This window comes from Engraulis encrasicolus, chromosome 15 (genome assembly GCF_034702125.1).
Source record: "Engraulis encrasicolus isolate BLACKSEA-1 chromosome 15, IST_EnEncr_1.0, whole genome shotgun sequence".
NCBI classification, from domain to species: domain Eukaryota; kingdom Metazoa; phylum Chordata; class Actinopteri; order Clupeiformes; family Engraulidae; genus Engraulis; species Engraulis encrasicolus.
Window position 1 is genome coordinate 52108552 of NC_085871.1, and position 22496 is coordinate 52131047.

At 39.9% G+C, this 22496-nt stretch overlaps 2 protein-coding genes across 3 annotated transcripts in view; one reads left to right on the forward strand and one right to left on the reverse strand.

Moving 5' to 3' along the window:
• Nucleotides 1-22496, forward strand: part of LOC134464179 (zinc finger protein 664-like) — a 268197-nt gene that overhangs the window by 93417 nt on the left and 152284 nt on the right. The window lies entirely within an intron of this gene.
• LOC134464178 (zinc finger protein OZF-like) lies at nt 829-22050 on the reverse strand. The gene is made up of 3 exons (XM_063217638.1): nt 21948-22050; nt 12450-13064; nt 829-1987 (listed from the first exon to the last, which is right to left on the reverse strand). The coding sequence occupies exons 2-3, from the start codon at nt 13042-13044 to the stop codon at nt 984-986; spliced, it is 1599 nt and encodes a 532-aa protein (XP_063073708.1). The 5' UTR covers nt 13045-13064; nt 21948-22050; the 3' UTR covers nt 829-983.

Below are 22496 nucleotides of genomic sequence, written 5' to 3' on the forward strand. Positions count from 1 at the left end.
TAATGATTTTTATATATAAACGTCCAGTGTTTTGCCAAATTATAGCAGTTCCCTTCAAATGGAAAGATGTGTTTTATGAGCGAGCAAACGCCGATATTTTCTTGATACAACCACACACCATCTTTATCTTACTCTGCCGTAAGACTTAAGGTGGTTAGGTATGAATTCTAAGCATATTCCAGTTTGTTTGGCATTGATCTTGAAAGAAATGCATCATAAAATGTTTTGTGGAGCTGATTATTTCCATAAAATAGCTTTTTGTATAGGCGGGCTTAATGGGTACTAGGTGGGCTTAAATGGTACAGCCCATTGAAATGCATGCAAGCTGGCATGCATGCTAACCAAAAATGTCTTTGAGGGACATAAAAAGTGCTGTACAATCTCAAGTTGTTGGTTAAAAAGGCGTAATGCAATGAACTAACAATAATCAATAAGAAAAAAATAAATTTCTCTGTTTGGATGAAGAATTTTATGAAGTATATGAAGTAAGAGATGCCGTAATATTTAATTAGGTTTTATGCATTATTTTTTGAGCAAATCTTACATTTTTGGTCTGAAACCATTTATGCCATGTAGGCTACACTGTTTAAACTCAATTCACACACCTCACCAGGTATTTTGATAGAGAAATAACTATATGAGCTTATTTGGAACACAAGTGGGCTTAAATGGTACCAATGGTACCATTTAAGCCCATTCAGACTTTTCACTTTTCTCGTAAAAAATCTTCATATTGTACTTTGAAAAATTCATCAACTCAATGACAAACATTGAGAAGAGAGGTAAATCTTACTATTTAACAAATTGTTGAAAATGGTTTCTCCCCTGTGTGAACACGCTGGCGGACTTCGAGCTCTGTTTGTCTTAAAACTCTTGGCACACTGACTGCAAGCGTGCGGCTTCTCTCCAGTGTGAATGCGACGATGTCTGTGGAGGCCAGTGGAAAGTGAAAAACTCTTTCCACAGTCACAGTTGCATGACAATTATTTCTCCCCTGTGTGAACAACCTGGTGCCTTTGGAGCATCTGGTTTGTCTTAAAGCTCTTGCCACACTGACTGCAAGCATACGGCTTTTCTCCAGTGTGAATGCGGCGATGTGTGTGGAGGTTAGAAGACTGTGAGAAACTCTTTCCACAGTCTGTGCATGAAAATGGTTTCTCCCCTGTGTGAATGTGAAGGTGGATTTGGAGTTTTTGTTTTGTCTTAAAGCTCTTGTCACACTGACTGCAAGCATATGGCTTCTCTCCAGTGTGCACGTGACGATGTCTGTGGAGGTTAGAATGCTTTGAGAAACTCTTTCCACAGTCTGTGCATGAAAATGGTTTCTCCCCTGTGTGAATGTGCAGGTGGATTTGGAGTTTTTGTTTTGTCTTAAAGCTCTTGCCACACTGACTGCAAGGGAACGGCCTCTCTCCAGTGTGAATGTGACGATGTGTGTAGAGACTAGAAGATTGTGAGAAACTCTTTCCACAGTCGATGCATGAAAATGATTTCTCCCCTGTGTGAACAACCTGGTGCCTTTGCAGCTCCTGGTTTGTTTTAAAGCTCTTGCCACACTGACTGCAAGCATACGGCTTTTCTCCAGTGTGAATGCGGCGATGTATGTGAAGACTAGAAGACTGTGAGAAACTCTTTCCACAATCTTTGCATGAAAATGGTTTCTCCACTGTGTGAACATGTTGGTGGTTTTGGAGCTCATATTTTGTCTTATAGCTCTTGTCACACTGACTGCAAGCATATGGCTTCTCTCCAGTGTGCACGTAACGATGTCTGTGGAGGTTAGAATGCTTTGAGAAACTCTTTCCACAGTCAGTGCATGAAAATGGTTTCTCCCCTGTGTGAACACGCTGGTGGATTTGGAGCTCATCTTTTCTCTTGAAGCTCTTGTCACACTGACTGCAGACGTACGGCCTCTCTGTAGTCAGGGCAGCAGAATGTGTTTTTCCACGAAACTCCTCTACACTGGAACCGCTGTGGAGCTGATGCCCTGTGAAGAGTAGAATGGAAATGAATATTAATGGATGGTTGACGTTTAAGGGCGTAACACAATTTTTTTTAAAAGTAGAGTAGAATGGAACAAACTGTATTCACTGATTCTTGAGAAAGTGGCTAAAACAGGTTGTAATGTTGACAGAAAAAAACTAAGTGAATTACAAAATTATATGGTATATCCTTGTTGACTAAGGTCTTGGCTTTTCAGAAATGCACAAGGCCAATCTCCCCATTTTGTATTTTTTTCAGAAATCAGGCTTTTCTCTGATCACACCTTGTTTTTTGTCAACACCGTCAGACACAATTAAAAGTAATTAAAATTGTATTGATTTGTAAGTGATTATGTGTATTTTTTGGTTGATACATATGCCTTTAAATCAGTCCCTCCAGGATTTTGCACTGGGATTTTGTGATTTTTGCGGTCAAAATGCTTGATTTTGTGGCGGCATTTTCTCATTTTTTGCAAAGATTTTGCGGCATTTTCTCATTTTTTGCAAAGATTTTGCATCCCTTTCTGGGTTTTTTTGGTAACTGAAAACCACAATCAGTCTAAGCAGGCTTAAGACAAAAGAGAGAGAGATTCAGAAACACACTTCCTATATAATAGAATAATAAAATATTGTCAAAAGCTGTCAGAGCGTCTTATTAGCCAGTGCGTCCAATGTGTAAAAAAAAAATCATGTCCGCGACACTCATAAATCTCTGTCGATATTTTAGAACGATTTCGGGGGGAAACGGGACAGCGCGTTATGAAAAAATACTTGTGGGTATAGCCTACCATTAGGCCTAATGAAGAGCGTCGCGGGGTACAGTAGCCAGGCTGTATGCAAGCGTTACAATGTCACCTGTTGGAAGACGCCTCTCTCTCTCTCTCTCTCTCTCTCTCTCTCTCTCTCTCTCTCTCTCTCTCTCTCTCTCTCTCTCTCTCTCTCTCTCTCTCTCTCTCTCTCTCGTGCTCGTATTGCAAGCTGTTGCATATTATTTGCTTGATGCAAAGTTGTGATGGCATACACGCTCTCGTTGACATGGTTGTGTGCATGGTTGCATGGATTCGCAAGACTTTATTGCAATAACACAGTGAAAGCGTGGAAGGGTCGTTCACTTCCTATCTCGGTGTCCTTGACTGAAACAAGTTGCAAAACTCCACACTTCCGAAACCTTTGCGATTGGCACTACAGTGATTGTTATCAGAAGGCTTGTGCCTACGCATAGACATAGACCCTTAAATTACAAACATTAGCGAACATTGAAAAAAGATCAGACAACGACCGTCGGGTAGCATGCTCATGAAAGCGACAGGGGAGAGTGGAGAAGTTCCGCAAACATGTAGCCTAACGTAAGATGTTTGCTACTGTGCGACAGTACCGCCACTATTTCATGACTGCATACACTTCTTCGTCATGGATAAATGGGCAACAATACTTTTCCCACCCAGGATTACACTGAAAAGTAGGCTACTGCTGTTAAAAAAGGGTCATGAGTGTGCAGCACCGACGCCTGCGTGTATGTGTGAGGGAGGGGAGGAGAGACGCGGAACAGCTGAGATGAGGGTCGCGACTTCCGAAATAGCAGGCAATTCTTTTTCAATGTTTCAGTGACATATTAACAAAAATGCTTCGTATTGGTTTTCGTCTCCGGTGGTATTGTAGTCACATTTTTATTTTTTTTTGACGAAAATATAAATCAATAGGCTAAACTCCACAGAATGTTGAAATTTTGCGGGAAAAATGCGGCTTTACAGGAATTACGCGGCATCGTGAAATTATGCGGAATATCATTGAATTTGCATGAATCCACGCGATCGCTGAATCGCGAAAAACTGGAGGGACTGTTAAATGTTGAAAATTCACTTTTGTTCTATTTTAATACTGTTTCATGTGTTCTAATTTTAAAATATGTACCGTCATACGATGCTTACTTAATGCCTAAATAGAACAAATATTTTTTTGTAATTTCACAAATATTCCTGTAGGCTTAAATTGGCTATTACTTTGATAATTCAACAACTCCTTAGGGTCATTTCACGTGAAATCAGACACTTTGGGACCCGACCGACCCGGATTTCGATCATACTTGGTGTGCCTTTTCAGTAGCAAGGTAGCACCCCAGAACTGCATTGGTTTGAATCTGACACTAATATTAAGGGAGAAACAGACTAGGAAAGGTTCACATGTGAGGGTAGGACACTATACATTCAGCCTTGAATATATCAGTCAGTGTTAGTCACAAAAAGATGCCTGTGGTGTTGTTTGAAAGCTCTTTTCTGGCTCTACATATTACACAATCACCTTGGAATACAACTACTCTCAGAATATGAATTATGATAAATTGAAAAATTAAAAATTGAATATCTAAAAAACTCATATTTTAAAATGGCCAGTTCCTTGTCCAAACGTAGCCGGCAATGTCACGAGCAGCACCTAAAATGCTGGTGTTCGGTTTGTTATTCATTTCAGAGAGAATTTGACTCACAAATATGGCATCATACAGACCACTTACTAATAATATGGTAATACCATAGTAGCATCACATGACAAACAAAAAACAAAACAAAAATGGTCAGTGTCCATGGTCCCAGGTTTCAGAAACTAAGGCAGATGTCCATTTATACATACCAAATGATGATATGTGAATGTTTGAACATTCCTTCTCTGTGTACCTGTGCCATCTTCCCTTTACCGTACTTTAAAGAGATAATCAATGTCTACACTCTCATTTTGTACTCTACCAGTGCATTTGAAGCAACAGCTGTGTCTTTTGTAGATAATGTATAAGTACGTCCCGTTGCAGTTACAGGTTCCACTACCAGAAGCACATCCTGATGATCCATGACAAGTCTATCTGGTCTGAAGGGAAAAGTGAAGGATGGAGATGGCCCATGAGGATGCAGGAAGTTCAGTTTCACCTCTCCAGTGCTCGGCATACATTCCTCAGCACATGCTAGCCACCAGTTGCCATCATATACAGCTACAACATACCCTTTGATGCTTGAAAATGTAACACATTCCTTTACTGAGCTCACTCTTTCAACTCTGCCTTCTCTGAATGCTCAAAATGGCCTAACTTCCACTGTGTCCATTGACAATGGGCAGAAGCTGTGTAGTTTTTGAGTACCTGGAATAGTTATTGCAGATTCAAACCTTTTCAACAAGTTCTCAGCTTCATGATGGTACATATCTGTTGTGGCAAACTGGCAATGGATGTTCTTGACATTATCCTTCACAAATTCAAACAGTTGGTATGGCGTTACAATTTAATTGTCAATAGGACGTTGCAGACTTCCTGCACAATATAAGAACCTTAAAATTACAACAAATTTGTGCCACCACGAGGCAGATTTTCACATACCTGCAGAGTGGCACTTTTTTGCCACATCACATGGCAAAGGTCATGGCGTTGGAGGGACAGTTAAATGGCTTGCTGCACGAGCAAGTCTGCAACGTCCTATTGACAATTAAATTATAACGCCATACCAACTGTTTGAATTTGTCAAGGATAATGTCAAGAACATCCATTGCCAGTTTGCCACAACAGAGATGTACCATCATGAAGCTGAGAACCTGTTGAAAAGGTTTGCATCTGCAAGAACTATTCCAGGTACTCAAAAACTACACAGCTTCTGCCCATTGTCAATGGACACAGTGGAAGTTAGGCCATTTTCAGCATTCAGAGAAGGCAGAGTTGAAAGAGTGAGCTCAGTGAAGGAATGTGTTACATTTTCAAGCATCAAAGGGTATGTTGTAGCTGTATATGATGGCAACTGGTGGCTAGCATGTGCTGAGGAATGTATGCCGAGCACTGGAGAGGTGAAACTGAACTTCCTGCATCCTCATGGGCCATTTCCATCCTTCACTTTTCCCTTCAGACCAGATAGACTGTCATGGATCATCAGGATGTGCTTCTGGTAGTGGAACCTGTAACTGCAACGGGACGTACTTATACATTATCTACAAAAGACACAGCTGCTGCTTCAAATGCACTGGTAGAGTACAAAATGAGAGTGTAGCCATTGATTATCTCTTTAAAGTACGGTAAAGGGAAGATGGCACAGGTACACAGAGAAGGAATGTTCAAACATTCACATATCATCATTTGGTGTGTATAAATGGACATCTGCCTTAGTTTCTGAAACCTGGGACCATGGACACTGACCATTTTTGTTTTGTTTTTGTTTTGTCATGTGATGCTACTATGGTATTACCATATTATTAGTAAGTGGTCTGTATGATGCCATATTTGTGAGTCAACTTCTCTCTGAAATGAATAACAAACCGAACACCAGCATTTAAGGTGCTGCTCATGACATTGCCGGCTACGTTTGGACAAGGAACTGGCCATTTTAAAATATGAGTTTTTTAGATATTCAATTTTTAATTTTTCAATTTATCACAATTCATATTCTGAGAGTAGTTGTATTCCAAGGTGATTGTGTAATATGTAGAGCCAGAAAAGAGCTTTCAAACAACACCACAGGCATCTTTTTGTGACTAACACTGACTGATATATTCAAGGCTGAATGTATAGTGTCCTACCCTCACATGTGAACCTTTCCTAGTCTGTTTCTCCCTTAATATTAGTGTCAGATTCAAACCAATGCAGTTCTGGGGTGCTACCTTGCTACTGAAAAGGCACACCAAGTATGATTGAAATCTGGGTCGGTCGGGTCCCAAAGTGTCTCATTTCACGTGAAATGACCCCTTAGGAAAATGTTGTAAGCACATTCATTTAAAATGTCCAAAACTCCTTCTTACGGTGGTGACTTAAGAACTGACGGTGGTGACAGTAATCTGAGAGTGGTGAAAGTGGCCTAATTTGTACCTGCATTTAGCAAAATAAATAGCCCTCTCAAGTCAATGGCATCTTGCATAAACACTTTATGTTTGTGTGTGCACAGTATGTTTGTACATGTGTTTTTTCTTCATTAGTTAGATTCTCTAGGAAGTAGGCCACTGGTTCTTGAAAATGTGGCAAAAACAGGTTTTAAGTTGTTCAAATCCAAAATATAGAGGTGTATTATCATAGATGTAGGTCTTGGCTGTGCAGTGAATGTATTGCCCAAGCTCCCCATGTTTAACATTTTTCATAAAATGGGCTCTTTCTTCTTTTGTCAACAGCGGCAGACAGAATTAGAAGTAAAAACACATGTTTACTGTGTTAAAGTGAATTACTTTAACAATTCAACATAACTGTAGATACTTATTGTATGCATATTCCTAAAACATGTCAAAAACATGTAAAACATGTGTTTTTTTGGTGAACTCCATCAGATGTCACCACCGTCAGGTTTTCTGACAAAAAAACCTCCAAATGCACCTCAGTGGTGGCTAGAGTATCATTTTGGATCACAATTATTACTAACATGCCTAGTAATGTTTCATTAACCAGCACAATTTAGTAAAATATGGAACAAGATGATGAGCGGAACAAAGTCTGACGGTGGTGACATCTGACGGTGTGAGACAAAAAAACACTCTTTTACATATTATGCATTGCTTGTTCACATTAGCCATTTCATTTTCGCTCTGTTTCTTGGGTGCTTCATACCTTTTCTGAGAAAGTATATATTAATTAACATTAATGTAATATAATACTATTAAAACATCCGACGGTGTTGACCGTGATGGTGAAGTATGCAGTAGACCTAAAGGTTTGAAAAGGGGTCATCAGTAATGAAAATGACCTTGTGCAAAACTGATTTGATTGTCTTTTAGAAAAAATCTGACGGTGGTGACCAATATGCTGGACACATTTTGAGCAATCAGAAAATAATAGTAAATATTGTTTTACATGCACTATGTGCACATCTGTAGAACCACTTTAATATGGTCTTCCACATCATGGTGATATTGTTCAATTCTGTTGGTGATATTTGTCTTTTAAGTCAATTGAAATGATGATGCCAGTCCTTGGGACAGGCGTTTTTACAGGGTGTGGACAGGTTTATAGCCATGAAAAGTAATAAAATTACACTTCAATATTTCAAACAACTGTGTATTTGTGTACCAGATAGGGGTGGGCGATATGGGCAAAAAAAATTCTCGATAAGTTTTAGAATTTTCACGATAACGATAAGTTGACGATAATTTCCAAAAAACACTTGCAGAAACCAGTAGGGCCTATTTCAGGAGGAGGGGGGGGGGGGGGGGGGTAGGGGGGGGGGGGGGGTAATCAATGTGTTTGAATTTTACTCTATGGGAATTTGGCAGGGCAGAGAGTTGGGAGAAATGCTGTGCTGAAGAGCTTTTGAATTTAATAACATGCATATGCTCTGGTCTGTAAAGTAACACTTCATCACTTGGCATGAAAACATATCCATGTAAATAAAAAATAGTTTTATAATGTATTGCTTATGATTCTGTTAGATGACAGCCATTTTTGACTGGAAACAGTACATGGATAGGAAACTAGGGCAGCTGCAAATTGCATGTGTTGCAATTTCACACATTGTAATTTAACTCACTGCACCAGTCTAACTTAACAGTACTTGTACACCTAAGCAGTTATGCCATCTGTATGCAGGTGGGTGTTTGAGTAGTGAGTAACAGCCACTAATAGTTGTAGAGAACAACATTGCTTAGCCTAGTTCGCTAACTAGCATGCTAACTAGCGATTTCTCAGACCAGAGACAAAGCTATTTATCTTCCTAACTATTTGGCTTTCCATAATCACAGACGGTTGCTAAGTAAAGCACATAGTTTCAAAATGCCCTCAGCACCATGTAATGGCTGGTTTAATGGTTGAATTCCTCATGTAAATCCACCATTTGGATAACAGCAACTCTCCTCCAGTGCCCAGCATCAGCAGTGCTGTGTGCACGAGTGACACGGAAATTTCTCTCTCCCTGCCTGGCAAAACGCTGCAGCCCGCCCCCCTCAGCACTGTCTGCTCATTGGTTCACAGACTTTATTCTCCAGTTCACAACTACATTACTATTGGCTGAAAGGCTTGGCTGTCGTCACTGTCTGAATGAGTCCTGTCACAGCGCTTTTGTTGATTTTAGCGTCTTCATAAAAATATCTCGATATTGCAAAATTACTCATCGTCAAAACAACATTTACGATAACTTCGCAGACGGTATATATCGCCCACCCTTAGTACCAGACCCCTTGGCCATTACCTGGATTCATTTTGTTCGTGAAAATTTTCAACAGAATTAGCATTTTACTGCTGGGACATGTTTTTGCCAAACTTTCAAGAATCAGTGTATTAACAATAGAGCAAAACACACACACAGTAGAAATGAATAAATATGAAATCGATGACAAAGACTGCCATAACGGTGTGTGAAGATTTACCTTTTTGTACTTTTACTGCGATATTTTACATCCAGTCCGCATCGGCCATTACTAATGTTCTGAGAGAACCTGTCCGAACAGGGTTTAAGACATGTTGGCACAGAACTAGAGGCTCTCACTACTAGAGGATGACATTTTTCAGGAATTCCTGTGGGAGTCGAAATTTTAAAGATGAGTGGGAATAAAGATGAACGGGAGCGGGCAGGAGCGGGAATAAAAATGAACGTGAGTGGGAATGCCGCTTATTTTTTCTTTAAAAAACAAACAAAAAAGCCTCGTTTTTTTTTACGAAACGGGATTGGGGTTGATTTTGAGTGGGAGTGGGCAAGATTGGGAGACCTTCTGTCCAGGAGTGGACGGGATGGGATTTGTTTCTTTTACTCCAGTCCGGGATGGGACGGGATGGGGATTTTTTTCTGGGACCGGGATGGGACGTGTCATGTGTCATGCTCTACTCACTACCACTGCTGAGAAGAGAACACTGGGCAAACTGGACTCTATAATGGACAACAACATTCACCCCCTGCTACTCTTATTGACTCTTGTTGACTGCTGTCCCAAACAACCAGGACTACAACTCTGGGTTTTGAGTTTCTCAAAAGGGAAGTTGTTAGCCTGTTAGCAACTTCGGTAGTTGCCAATGGGAAAATGCATTGAAAGCAATGAAGTAGCTAATGTAGTAAGCAACTTTGGTTTCGAGAAATTCACCCCTGCTTTAGCCAGGCCTTTTTATATTGCACTGACTGGTTTTCACAGTAAACAGTACATCACATCTTGTACCACTGTTTGGGTCTTCTCTTCTCTTCTCTTCTCTTCTCTTCTCTTCTCTTCTCTTCTCTTCTCTTCTCTTCCCTTCCCTTCTCTTCCCTTCTGGATCTCTTCCTTCTCTTCCTTCTCTTCTCTTCTCTTCTCTTCTCTTCTCTTCTCTTCTCTTCCTACTCGGCCTACACTTGGAGCCGGCTATGTGTAAGAAGCAAGTCCGTGTCTGCATTTTCTGCAGTTCAGTATGCACCGGTACAGTATTATGAAAACAGATATGCATGATATTGCTTATTATGTAGCCTCTTACTGCAGCAGGGGTCGCCGGCGACCCTATTCACTTGCTGAAAAGGCTTCACTACATCATAACAACACTGCAATGACATTACAGAGAGCGCTAGAGTGCTGCGCTAAGGGGTCAAGTACCATTTCTGTGAAAGTCTCAAAGGGTTCTGACTTACGGTTGTAACATACTGATGTGACCAGTTCAGATCTCTTACCAGCCTTCCTTGGCCATACTATACAGCTGCGGAGACCATAGACCACTTCGAAATGATCAATTAGTCTGAATTTACAACTTATATACACTTATATGTTTGAGTAAAATGAACATTGTTGTTTCATTCTATTAACTCATTGGCTGCCAGCCATTTTCATAAAAGAGTAACCCAGAGTGCCAGAGATTTTTCAGCATTTTGGGTGTTTTTTGGAGGCTCACAGAAAATTGAGTTCTGTGTCTATGTCAACACCATACCTATCAAAACACAGATTAGACGCTCATCTGTCATCAGAAAAAAACGGTGTCTCTCTACCCCTTTCCGTTCTTTCATCTGTCATCTGTTGAAAATAAGTGGAATTCGCCAAAATGCTGCTTTCTAGCCAAAAAGCTGAGAAAACGCCATTTGAAGTTGACCTATAATTGCAAGTGTTTTTGCTCATAATGACACCGTCCTAACAACTCCAAACCTATCAGATGCTATTACAGAGTCTCCTGTCATCTGTATCCAGAACAAAAGATCGTTTGTATGGTCTTTTCAACCTAATAATGTACTGAAATATAATGGGGGTGGGCTTGAAAACAAGAGTGTTTTGGTTTGTTGCTGGCGCGCACAATGGATCATGACAACAGGTGCATGTAACTCATGTGAAATACTAAACTCACAGAAATACTGTCCCTCTGTTTAGCCTGTCGTCCTCTCGTTGGGGAACAAATCACAGCTGATTTGTTCCCTAACTTCCCTCCTGTACCTGTGAACAGGCAGGCAGGCAGGCAGGCAGGCAGCACAACTTAGCTTACTGCTGCTTCTTTGGCAGAGCGGACAATTTGCAGATTGATGATTACTGTCATCATGTTTCTGCTATAGTGATCTTGTCATATATTGTTCAATGAATTTTCTTTTGATAAAGTACTGATCACATATCCAACATTTCACAAGCCGATTGGAGTGGGGAAGGCTAGCTGGTCTGAGGCTAAGTGCAATGCTTTCTCATGTGAGCTGAATGTATCTGACCAGACACAAAGGCTAGCCTGCTCTGTTCCAAGAATCTGCAACCCCCCTGTCTTTTTGATGATACAGTAAGCTGATCATACTATACAGATCCATAACTGCAACTGTAGAATGAGTAAAAATAGTTGACTTACCAAGGCTCCTTTATTTAGGCTTAGTTGTAAGTTGTTAGCGATTTCGTGCTAGCTAGCTAGCGTAGCAAACAATAGCCAAACATTCCCAACTGAGGTGACCACTAGTCCCGTGCATTTTCCTGTTAGATGATCTTTTGTACGCATCATCCTGATGTTGTGTAGGCTGATCACATTATCCAAAATGAAACAGTTGCCACACAGATCATCTCTGGTTGAACATGGTGTATTTTGGGCAAGCTAGTTACAATTCCTACTAGCTAGATGGCAACAGGGGGGTGTATTTTGGTCATGAGAGGAAGTTTTTTTTTTGTCAGGCTGTGACACTAAAATCAGTAGAATACCTGTGTTAAAATCAGAAGGCAAGAAAGTAGACTACTGTCACAGGTGCTTTACTTTCAAAAATGATTTTGCTATGCTACTTTTGAGATTATAATAGTAAAAAGGGATGTTTTTGTCTTGACATTTCCTCTTGATGTGAGCTAATGCCCTGCCCTGACTGTTCCTAAGGACACTTCTGCCACCTACAGGAACAGTTAGAACATGACTAGAGGCGTGAAATTAATACACAACATAGGTCAGACCGTCCTCAAGGCGTGGCTGTAAAAAAACGCAATTATCGGCGAACGACGTCGAAGGCAGGGGGCGTCACTATTCGAAATGACGTCATTCGACGGCTAAGGCAGCCAATGAGTTAACATTACATCAACATTTCCTGTGAATTGCACATGAAAATATTATTTAGAGCTTTTATTGAGTCTTACCAGATCTATTCTCCTCGCTGTCCTCATATAAGCTCCTCAGCTGATTGTTCTCCTGCCGTCCTTGTGGTCTACAGCAGTCCACCAGCACTACAGATACGCTCCTCAGACTGTACAGAGAACGCAGGATCTCCTCACTGTCCTCTTTTACGCTCCTCAGCTGAGGGGGAGAGCCAGGGAACTGCTCTGTCTCTTTATTTACGTTCAGCTGTTCTGGAGAACCGGGGAACTCTCCTCTCTCTTCTCCTTTTATGTTCAGCTGGGATGGAGATCCAGGGAACTCTTCTCTCTCTTCTCCTTTTATGTTCAGCTGGGATGGAGATCCAGGGAACTCTTCTCTCTCTTCTCCTTTTATGTTCAGCTGTTCTGGAGAACCAGGGAACTCTCCTTTCTCTTCTTTTATGTTCAGCTGGGATCCAAAACCAGGGAAGTGTTCTGTCTCTTCCTTCATTTTCAGCTGTTCTGTAGAACCAGGGAACTCTTCTCTCTCTTCTTTTATGTTGAGCTGGGATGGAGAATCAGTTGAGCTGAACTCCTCTGTCTCTTCTTTGACGCTCCTCATCAGCTGGAGTGGAGAGTTGACTTCTGCAGAGGGCATATTTGAGGTCTCCTCTAAACCTTTGAAAGTGAACAGAAGTATCATGACAATTACTGGCAAAGTTTTACATCTACCCAACCTCACTTTAATCACTGTGACCGCCAGCCACACAGTGCTGTTCATACTTCAGTGTTAGGGTGCTTGACGTGTAAGGGGATACGCCACCCCCAGGCCAAATTAAGTGTCTGCCCGCATTCCCGAGAGTTAAATAAGTGTGTGAAAGCATTTTCCTGGTGACCCAGCCATTGTCCGAATCTGACAGCTGACCACTACCTGGATTTGCGTAGATTCATGCAACCCAGCGGCGCCATGCCAAAGATTTCAGGCCGAAGTGAAAAAAACCCACTTGAAAAAGGACGTGCTACTTGACCACTGAACTACAATGGACTATGTTGGACTGCACGGTGTGTAGTACAGCACAGCTTTGACTTCCACTATTCCACTATTGGACTGAACCTGCACTACCCCACAAGAACACACACACACACACACACACACACACACACACACACACACACACACACACACACACACACACACACACACACACACACACACACACACACACACAGTACTGCACCAGGGGCGGCACCTTACCTGCAATACCTCAGTCCTGGAACATAAGACAATACAACATGCTGCTTACAATGCTGCCACCCCAATCTACTACTTTATATAAGTAAGGGATAATTGACGACACAGTGTGCGTATAACAGGAAAAATAATGCACACCTAGGTGGTGATGCGGGCACGACGCGAAGTCAATTATCCCGCTTATACCACAGTTGCCACACTGTCTGAAATTTATTTGAGGAATTATTTCGCTGCTTTAATGGCTAAAACAAAGGTTTTCTGTATAACTACTTCCTTCCGCCACAAGAAGGTTCTTTTCATAACTTTCTGTCGAACTGCCTTTACTAATTCTAAATTGAAGGTTGCTATGGCCAAAACACCGTCGATAGTTCTATCGCATTCGGTTGTCAAGTCAAGAGCCAGTCGTTAATTCTATCGCATTTGGTTGTCAAGTCAGTCGCCTCAATGTTCTACCCATCCGATATATGGGCGCGTCTGACTTGCCCATACGATTATGCTACAGTTGGCATGATTCCTACAAATTTACAGTTCTCAATAGATTAAAAAAATACCCCGCGTATCTTGGCGACATTCTGAATGCCTCGCCTCGCCATTTAATTTATTAAATCTGCTTTATCTGCTCTCCTCCCATAGGAAACTCTCCTTGATTTATTTTCCACTGCGTTCCCATAGTTAGGCCTATTGATCCGAAAATATCCCATACTTTTCACAAGTTACGCTACTCTCTCAACTGATAAAAGCTACAACCACAGGAAACATCTCCTCTCGTGGGGAAGAACAGCCCACGCGAAACAGGCGTCCCTTTGCGCAGGGAATATCTCTCTCTCTCTCTCTCTCTCTCTCTCTCTCTCTCAAAGTTGACAGAGTGATGGTCAGTTGGGAGAAATAAACATGTTTGAAATTTGATTAGGCCTACGAAGATTTGCTCCAGATTCACTATAGCCTACATTGCTGGTGTTTCCAGACGCGTGATGCAACATGTGTCAATTCAGCACGTAATGTGTGTAACTTTTTTATGTGTAATTTATGAACGTGCGTGCCTTGGCGCATTGATACACTGGAGTTATGCGGTCAGAAAAGTGACCTAATAGTGGGACTACTTCAGGTGGGCATACATAGACAGTTAATCAATACCCAATTTAGCGCGTCACAATGGGAGATTCCAGACTGCTGTGGTATAACTATTGTTATTATACTGTTACTATTGTCACTGTTATTATCCTACTAATTGTAATGTCTACATTCTATAGTTATCTCATCTTCTGTTTACATGTTCAATGATAAATGTTGAATGTTAAATGTTCATTTGTACTGTATTTATAATCAGTGTTGGGAGTAACTCGTTACAAAAGTAACTAATTACTGTAATGCATTACCTTTTTGAGTAACGCAGTAATGTAACTTATTACAGGGGGAAAAATCGGTAATATGTCCTCGTTACAATGCAAGTAATTTGCACATTACAACACATTTTTTTCACACAAATTTTGCGTGGGTATTTTGTTTTCTTTATACAATGTTTGCGTATCACTGGGAAATCAGCTAGCCTATTGCCTACGATAGCCTACGCCTGCGCAGAGATTTTAAAGTTTCACGCAGAACATTGCTTCCTCTTTCACGCTTCGTCTCTCGAAGTGGCAGGCTGACAAAGGATGACCGATCCAGAAGATCCAGCTTGCTCGTTTTCAAGATGGGTATATGCCCACTACTTTGACTCCATTGAAAATAAGGACACCAAGAACATTTAAGTTAAATGCACACTGTACTTGAAACCCAAACCGCTTTCCACGTCGAAAAACAGTAGCCTACAAACAATTTGACGATTTCAAGAGGTGCCATAGCACCACCAAATTAGTCAGGAAAGGAGGGGATGCATCCCATTCGCACGAGACAGGGACACGGCAGGGTAGGCTATCCGACGGGGGGGATGAGTACGTTGCTCCCCCCTCACTTTTGTTCAACTAAAACATCACTAAAATTGAAATAAATCAATTTGAAATAAAATATTATAGGCCTCTTGGCTCATTAATGCTTATTATATTTCATTGTAGCTTCATCTGTACTTATCAAGCCTCAACTCTACTATCGTCCTTGGCATTGTTCAACAACGTTTATGACAAAATCTGGCGCATGTGGGGGGTTGGGGGGTCGGACATATAAAAAAAAGAAATTGAAAAAAAAAATTGGAAATAAAAAAAAAATCCGACCGGACGATGACCAAACCTGACAACCAACCGGAACCAAACTTTTATTTTTCTTAGGCCTTATTGTATGTGGGTAAGACGCAATTCCTGGTTTTCAGTCTGCAGGCTTCCAAAACGACTTGTGGATGGCAGGTGAAAGTCATGCCACCTCATTTGCACTGTAGATTGCCAAATCCTTATTTCCAGTCATTTTGGCTAAATAACTAAAAGTAGGCCTAATGCAAAAGTAGCCTAGTGTAATGCCTTACTTTTCAAAAAAAGTAATGTTGTAATGTAAGGCATTACTTTTAAATGACAGTAACATGTAATAAGTAGTGCATTACAGTTTTTGAGTAACTTTCCCAACAGTATTTATAATTGACCACTTATTGTTACCAGTCCATTACTGTTAAGTTACCTGTCCTGTCTTGCACTTAATGTCAGCCTGTAAAATGGCAGTCTTGTATTTGTCCTTGTCCTGGCATGGTAGGCCTATAGAGAGAAAACACAATTTCATTTTTCTTGTATGTCTTGTGCATATGAAGAGAGTGATAATAAAAGCTGACTTGACTTGACGGTCCATAATAAAGAAGAAGGATCACCGCACACTTGCTGTTTTTTATTTAGGTGAGCGTGTTTCGCGTAGAAATATAAGCTTACAACACTTATCAGAAGGGCTTCGACTCGTTCATTTCGGGTTGACTTGATGGTGTTTATGGTGCATGTACTGTCTCCACTTCGAAAAAACCTCTGTACATTGTGCACCACCATGCAAAGAGATTGGAAACATGTCAAACCACCATTTCAGTTTGAGCAGGTATGGAAAGTTGTGGAATGCAATGCAAGCGCTCAACCCAAAATAACCCTTTATCTGTTTTGGCGCCCCTGTCAGCAGTGGCCTAGGCCAGTGGTTCCCAACCTATGGGTCGGGACCCAACCAGTGGGTCGCCAAAGATCCACAGGGGGTCGCGAAGCCCTCTTAATTTTAAGGGGTTTCTTTTTAAATGGGTGGGAGATGTGACGCCTTGTTTTTTCGTAACATTAGTTAAAAACCTACAAAACTGTTATTTTCCTTTAAAAAACAAATGTCAATGAAAGAAGATGTGGTACATTATGTTTCATATTAGTCTTAGATGAGAAGAAACATTTTTGTTAAGATTTATGTAAAGGTTTATATGTCAAATTTCCTGCGGTGTGACTGTAACATTAATGAAACAATATATAATAATATATATGGGTGGTTGACGTTTAAGGGCGTAACGCAAAAAAAAAAAAAAAAGTTTTTCAAATTCCTGAAAAAAATGATGGATAAAAATTGGAAAAAAATAGAAAAAAATAAAGCCCTTAGTGGTCTGTGGAATTTCACCTTATTTTTGCCATTTTTGGGAAAATGTGTCCTGCATCAACACATAGCATAGGCCTGTCACACCGCAGGAAAATGGAGTCACACCACAGGGAATTCACTGCATTATGGCCATTTTAATCCTTTTGTATACATGACTGACATCTGAGCTCATGCTAACTTGATAATGATATTGTGTTTAATCTTAATATGTGTTTTCATTAATAAAAAAACTTTTTTTCCTCCTATAAGAGCAGTCACACCACAGGACACCATAAAATGAACCTAAGCATTGCGTGACAGAAAGATTGCAATATGAAGACATATTAAGAGATTAAGAGTCACCTTAAACTTCCACAGCACTCTCCAATAACTGAGGTACTGACTGGTTAGGAGCCAGTCTTTAAGACCCTTGTAGTTGGCCTTGCAGCTGCCCATTCACAAACATTGACATACATGTCACCCCACAGGACGCAATTTGTGTTACAAAATTGAACTTGTAGTTAATATTACTGTCTTGAGTTTTTTCCACATTCACATATCTTAATCTAAAGTTAAGATTTATGCAATCATGCCAAATGCTTCATACATTATTCAAAATGTTGTTGGTTAATTTATATATATATTATTATATATTGTTTCATTAATGTTACAGTCACACCGCAGGAAATTTGACATATAAACCTTTACATAAATCTTAACAAAAATGTTTCTTCTCATCTAAGACTAATATGAAACATAATGTACCACATCTTCTTTCATTGACATTTGTTTTTAAAGGAAAATAACAGTTTTGTAGGTTTTTAACCAATGTTACGAAAAAACAAGGCGTCACGTCTCCCACCCATATATAAATTAACCAACAACATTTTGAATGATGTATGAAGCATTTGGCATGATTGCATAAATCTTAACTTTAGATTAAGATATGTGAATGTGGAAAAAACTCAAGACAGTAATATTAACTACAAGTTCAATTTCGTAACACAAATTGCGTCCTGTGGGGTGACATGTATGTCAATGTTTGTGAATGGGCAGCTGCAAGGCCAACTACAAGGGTCTTAAAGACTGGCTCTTAACCAGTCAGTACCTCAGTTATTGGAGAGTGCTGTGGAAGTTTAAGGTGACTCTTAACCTCTTAATATGTCTTCATATTGCAATCTTTCTGTCACGCAATGCTTAGGTTCATTTTATGGTGTCCTGTGGTGTGACTGCTCTTATAAGAGGAAAACAAAGTTTTATTATTAATGAAAACACATATTAAGATTAAACACAATATCATTATGAAGTTAGCATGAGCTCAGATGTCAGTCATGTATACAAAAGGATTAAAATGGCCATAATGCAGTGAATTCCCTGTGGTGTGACTCCATTTTCCTGCGGTGTGACATGCCTATGCTATGTGTTGATGCAGGACACATTTTCCCAAAAATGGCAAAAATAAGGTGAAATTCCACAGACCACTAACTGCTTTATTTTTTTCTATTTTTTTCCAATTTTTATCCATCATTTTTTTTCAGGAATTTGAAAAACTTTTTTTTTTTTTTGCGTTACGCCCTTAAACGTCAACCACCCAAATATCATATATAGCCCATGTTGAATAAGTAACAAAGCATTTAACTAATATATGCATAGAAGCAACAAAATGTTAGTGCTATTACATTTGTTCCATATTTGACCGAAGACGAACTGAGGAATAAAATGACAAAAATGAGTTTTCGCAGGAAACAGAGGGTATCATGTGACTCCCTCTCGTGCAGGTGCTCGTGCAGTTGGGTCACCAAAGCTTACAATGGTAAAAACATGGGTCCCTGAAGAAAAAGGTTGGGAACCACTGGCCTAGGCCAAGGTCAATGCAGGAACAAACAGTCTCCCTTGAAGAACAACATAATGACGATGCTCTGCCCCCCTCGGTTCTATGTTTATTTATAATATACGACAGCATTTCCATACAGTCATCAACACAACAATCACAAAACCTTTTTTTCTCCATGAGCCTGAGCCTCGTTGCGCTAGAAAAAAAAGGCATATGGGCACCGTAAAATCCATAATAGCAGCGACTTCAGAGAAGCGTGTCAATGGAGCGCAGCGGTCAGATACAGATTGACTCTACCAGCATCAGTACAAGATCTTGTCGAAAACTGAATGTATAATTGATGGCCATTAATCCTCCTTTAAAAAAAAAACATCTCTGGCCTACACCAACGAAAATCACGGTCTGACCCTCTGTATTATTTTGTCGGGAGAGAAGATTTATACTCGTGTCTTTTAAGCCATTGATGTGCGCAGCTATTCTGGACTTTACGGTCCCATTCACTTCAATTCATTTTTTTGGCGTTTTACATATTTCGGACCGTGCGGACGCCGCTGTACTCGTGCGAGGAAAACAACAATTGTCTCGGGTGCTAAACATGGTCATGGAACGGCTTGCTTAACCAGAATGGTGTGTGTTGTGTCATTTCGAAGATGATGAAAGGAAATCTTATTACAATGGGATTTCTCATAGGCATGGTTTTGCATGTCTCTTATCTCTTTTCATGTTGACTGAGCTATCACCGTTACAAGTTTACAAGGTGCACAGCGCACATATGTATGCATACGTATGCGTAAGAATACATTTCACAGTGTAATTCTGCAAATAATTCACTTCAAAGTTAAGTGTTATTACATAGGCACCATGGTCATCAATATGTGTGTAAGAACAAGTGAAAAAACAAATCGGTCAGTTTGTCAAAGAGGAGATGGTAGATATGCGCACCATAGTACAAAGTATGCATCACACCATGCTTCTGAATGATATGAAGGAAAAATACTAAGGGCACATAGGCCTACATCTCTTTCCTCAATAATAATGCCCATGCCACATATCACTCAAGCAACATTATCTTCATTAGCTAATGTGGCCACAGGGGGGCGATATTGTAGGGCACGCTGAGACATTCGGATTCAATTTAACTCACTATTAGGCTATATAACAAAGGTTGCATTATAGGCTAGGCTACTACATATAGTCATTAATTGGCAAACAATTCATGTTGTTTCTATTGTAATGGGATTGCTACATTCAAGACGTTTCCAACGTCTTCCATCTCCTCTGTCTTTTCCATGTTTGTAGGTTAAGAATTAACAAACAAAATCTTAACATTGTACTGCATGTTTTAGATGGGCCCATGTACAAAGTACTTCAAGTCTGTCTGTAGGGCACATCAAGGGTCTGTGAGAAAAGGGTGCTTGCGCTGCTGACAATGTGTAAATGCTTCCATTACATCCTATAGACCTACATATGATGGCTACAAGAATTTCTGCAATGTGTTGTGTTGTTTTGAAGAAAATTGAATAAAATCTTATAGTGGGATGTCATTTGCATGATTGGACAGGTTTCATATCTCTTAGCATGTTCACTGCGTCATCACCATTTCATCTTACAATGTGCAGAATGATCAGAACTTTCTGTAATTCTGAAAATAAGTAACTCTGAAGTTAACAGATCATACCACATATGTAATAAGTAGTGCAAATTGAGAATGATTAATTTCTCAAAGCAGACACTGTGGATGATATGTAGCATAATACACAGTATGTGTCGCTATATGCTCCTGAAAGATATGCTGAAGACATACTGAAGGCACAAATATTTATTTTCCCAATAAGCCTTATAATGTAGGCCTATATCAGGAGTGAGGTTACATACACGTGAGTAAAAGTTGAATGCTGAGTGGCCTTGAACCCACAACTTATGGTATGGACAGCATGACTTCATCCACTAAGCTACCACAGTTTCATAAGAAATGTTAAGACCAGAAAGATATGTCGTCGTTGTGCATTTTAACACAATAAATCATATAAAATATATTTTCCCTGCACCATTACCTCATTGTCTGAAGTATGATGAAGAAATGATTGTAGGCCTATATGATTTTTTTAGTGCTGTGATAATGTGCACAACAAGAAGTTTTCTGGTCAAACAAATTTTACTGAAACTGTGGTAGCTTAGTGGATGGAGTCATGCCTACCATTCCACAGGTTGTGGGTTCAAGGCCCATCAAAGGACAATTTTCACACTCGTGTATGTTACCTCACTTCTGATAGGCCATGATTAGTCTAATTCAGTAAATAGATATTTGTGCGTATAGTATTTCTTCAGCATATAACTCATGAGCATATTTCGATGAATACTGTGTATTATGGTGCATATCTACCGTCTCCTCTTTGACAAACTGACCGATTTGTTTTTTCACTTGTTCTTACACACATATTGATGACCATGGTGCCTATGTAATAACACTTAACTTTGAAGTGAATTATTTGCAGAATTACACTGTGAAATGTATTCTTCCTTTTTGTATGCATACATATGTGCGCTGTGCACCTTGTAAACTTGTAACAGTGATAGCTCAGTCAACATGAAAAGAGATAGGAGACATGCAAAACCATGCCTATGAGAAATCCCATTGTAATAAGATTTTCTTTAATTATCTTCGAAATGACACACACACACACCATTCTGGTTAAGCAAGCCGTTCCATGACCATGTTTAGCACCCGAGACAATTGTTGTTTTCCTCGCACGAGTACAGCGGCGTCCGCACGGTCCGAAATATGTAAAACGCCAAAAAAATGAATTGAAGTGAATGGGACCGTAAAGTCCAGAATAGCTGCGCACATCAATGGCTTAAAAGACACGAGTAAGATTTATTGCATTCCAATGTTTGGGTTGACTATCCTACACCAGCGAAAGTAAAGCGGTTGTAGTAACACAAACATTGAATGAACTAACGGACCTACCTGCACTTTTCGGTGTATCCAAAGCTGTGGCTTAACACAAACAACGGGAAAGTAGCCTACATGTTCTGACTACACTTGTCGGGGCTGTGCTGTGTTTGTTTGGACTTCCTTGAGCGAGAGGGAGGAAGTGACGAATGACAAAATCTCGGCCAACTACTATGTCAAAATAAATGTGTACTTCAAAGTAAAACACGTTACTAATACTAGTACTACCATATCATGACAATAACAGTAACAACAATACGTTTGAAAGAAAATAGAGCCACCCCATCATATAAAGTAATGTAAAAGTCACCCAATTATTAGCAAGGAATGGCAGTGTATCACAACACCATGCATGCTATTATGATGTTGTGTTATAATAATTATTGAAGTTGGGTAGGCTACCTTACTCTATGCTGGTATGATATAAACTACTTTTAATGCATAGTCTATAAACCTCTGTATGACACATGCTTTCCCCTAGCTTAAATTACATATCATTCTTTTTTATTATTATTTTTATTTTTACGTTTTTTTATTTGCTTTATTTTATTTTATTATTTTTAC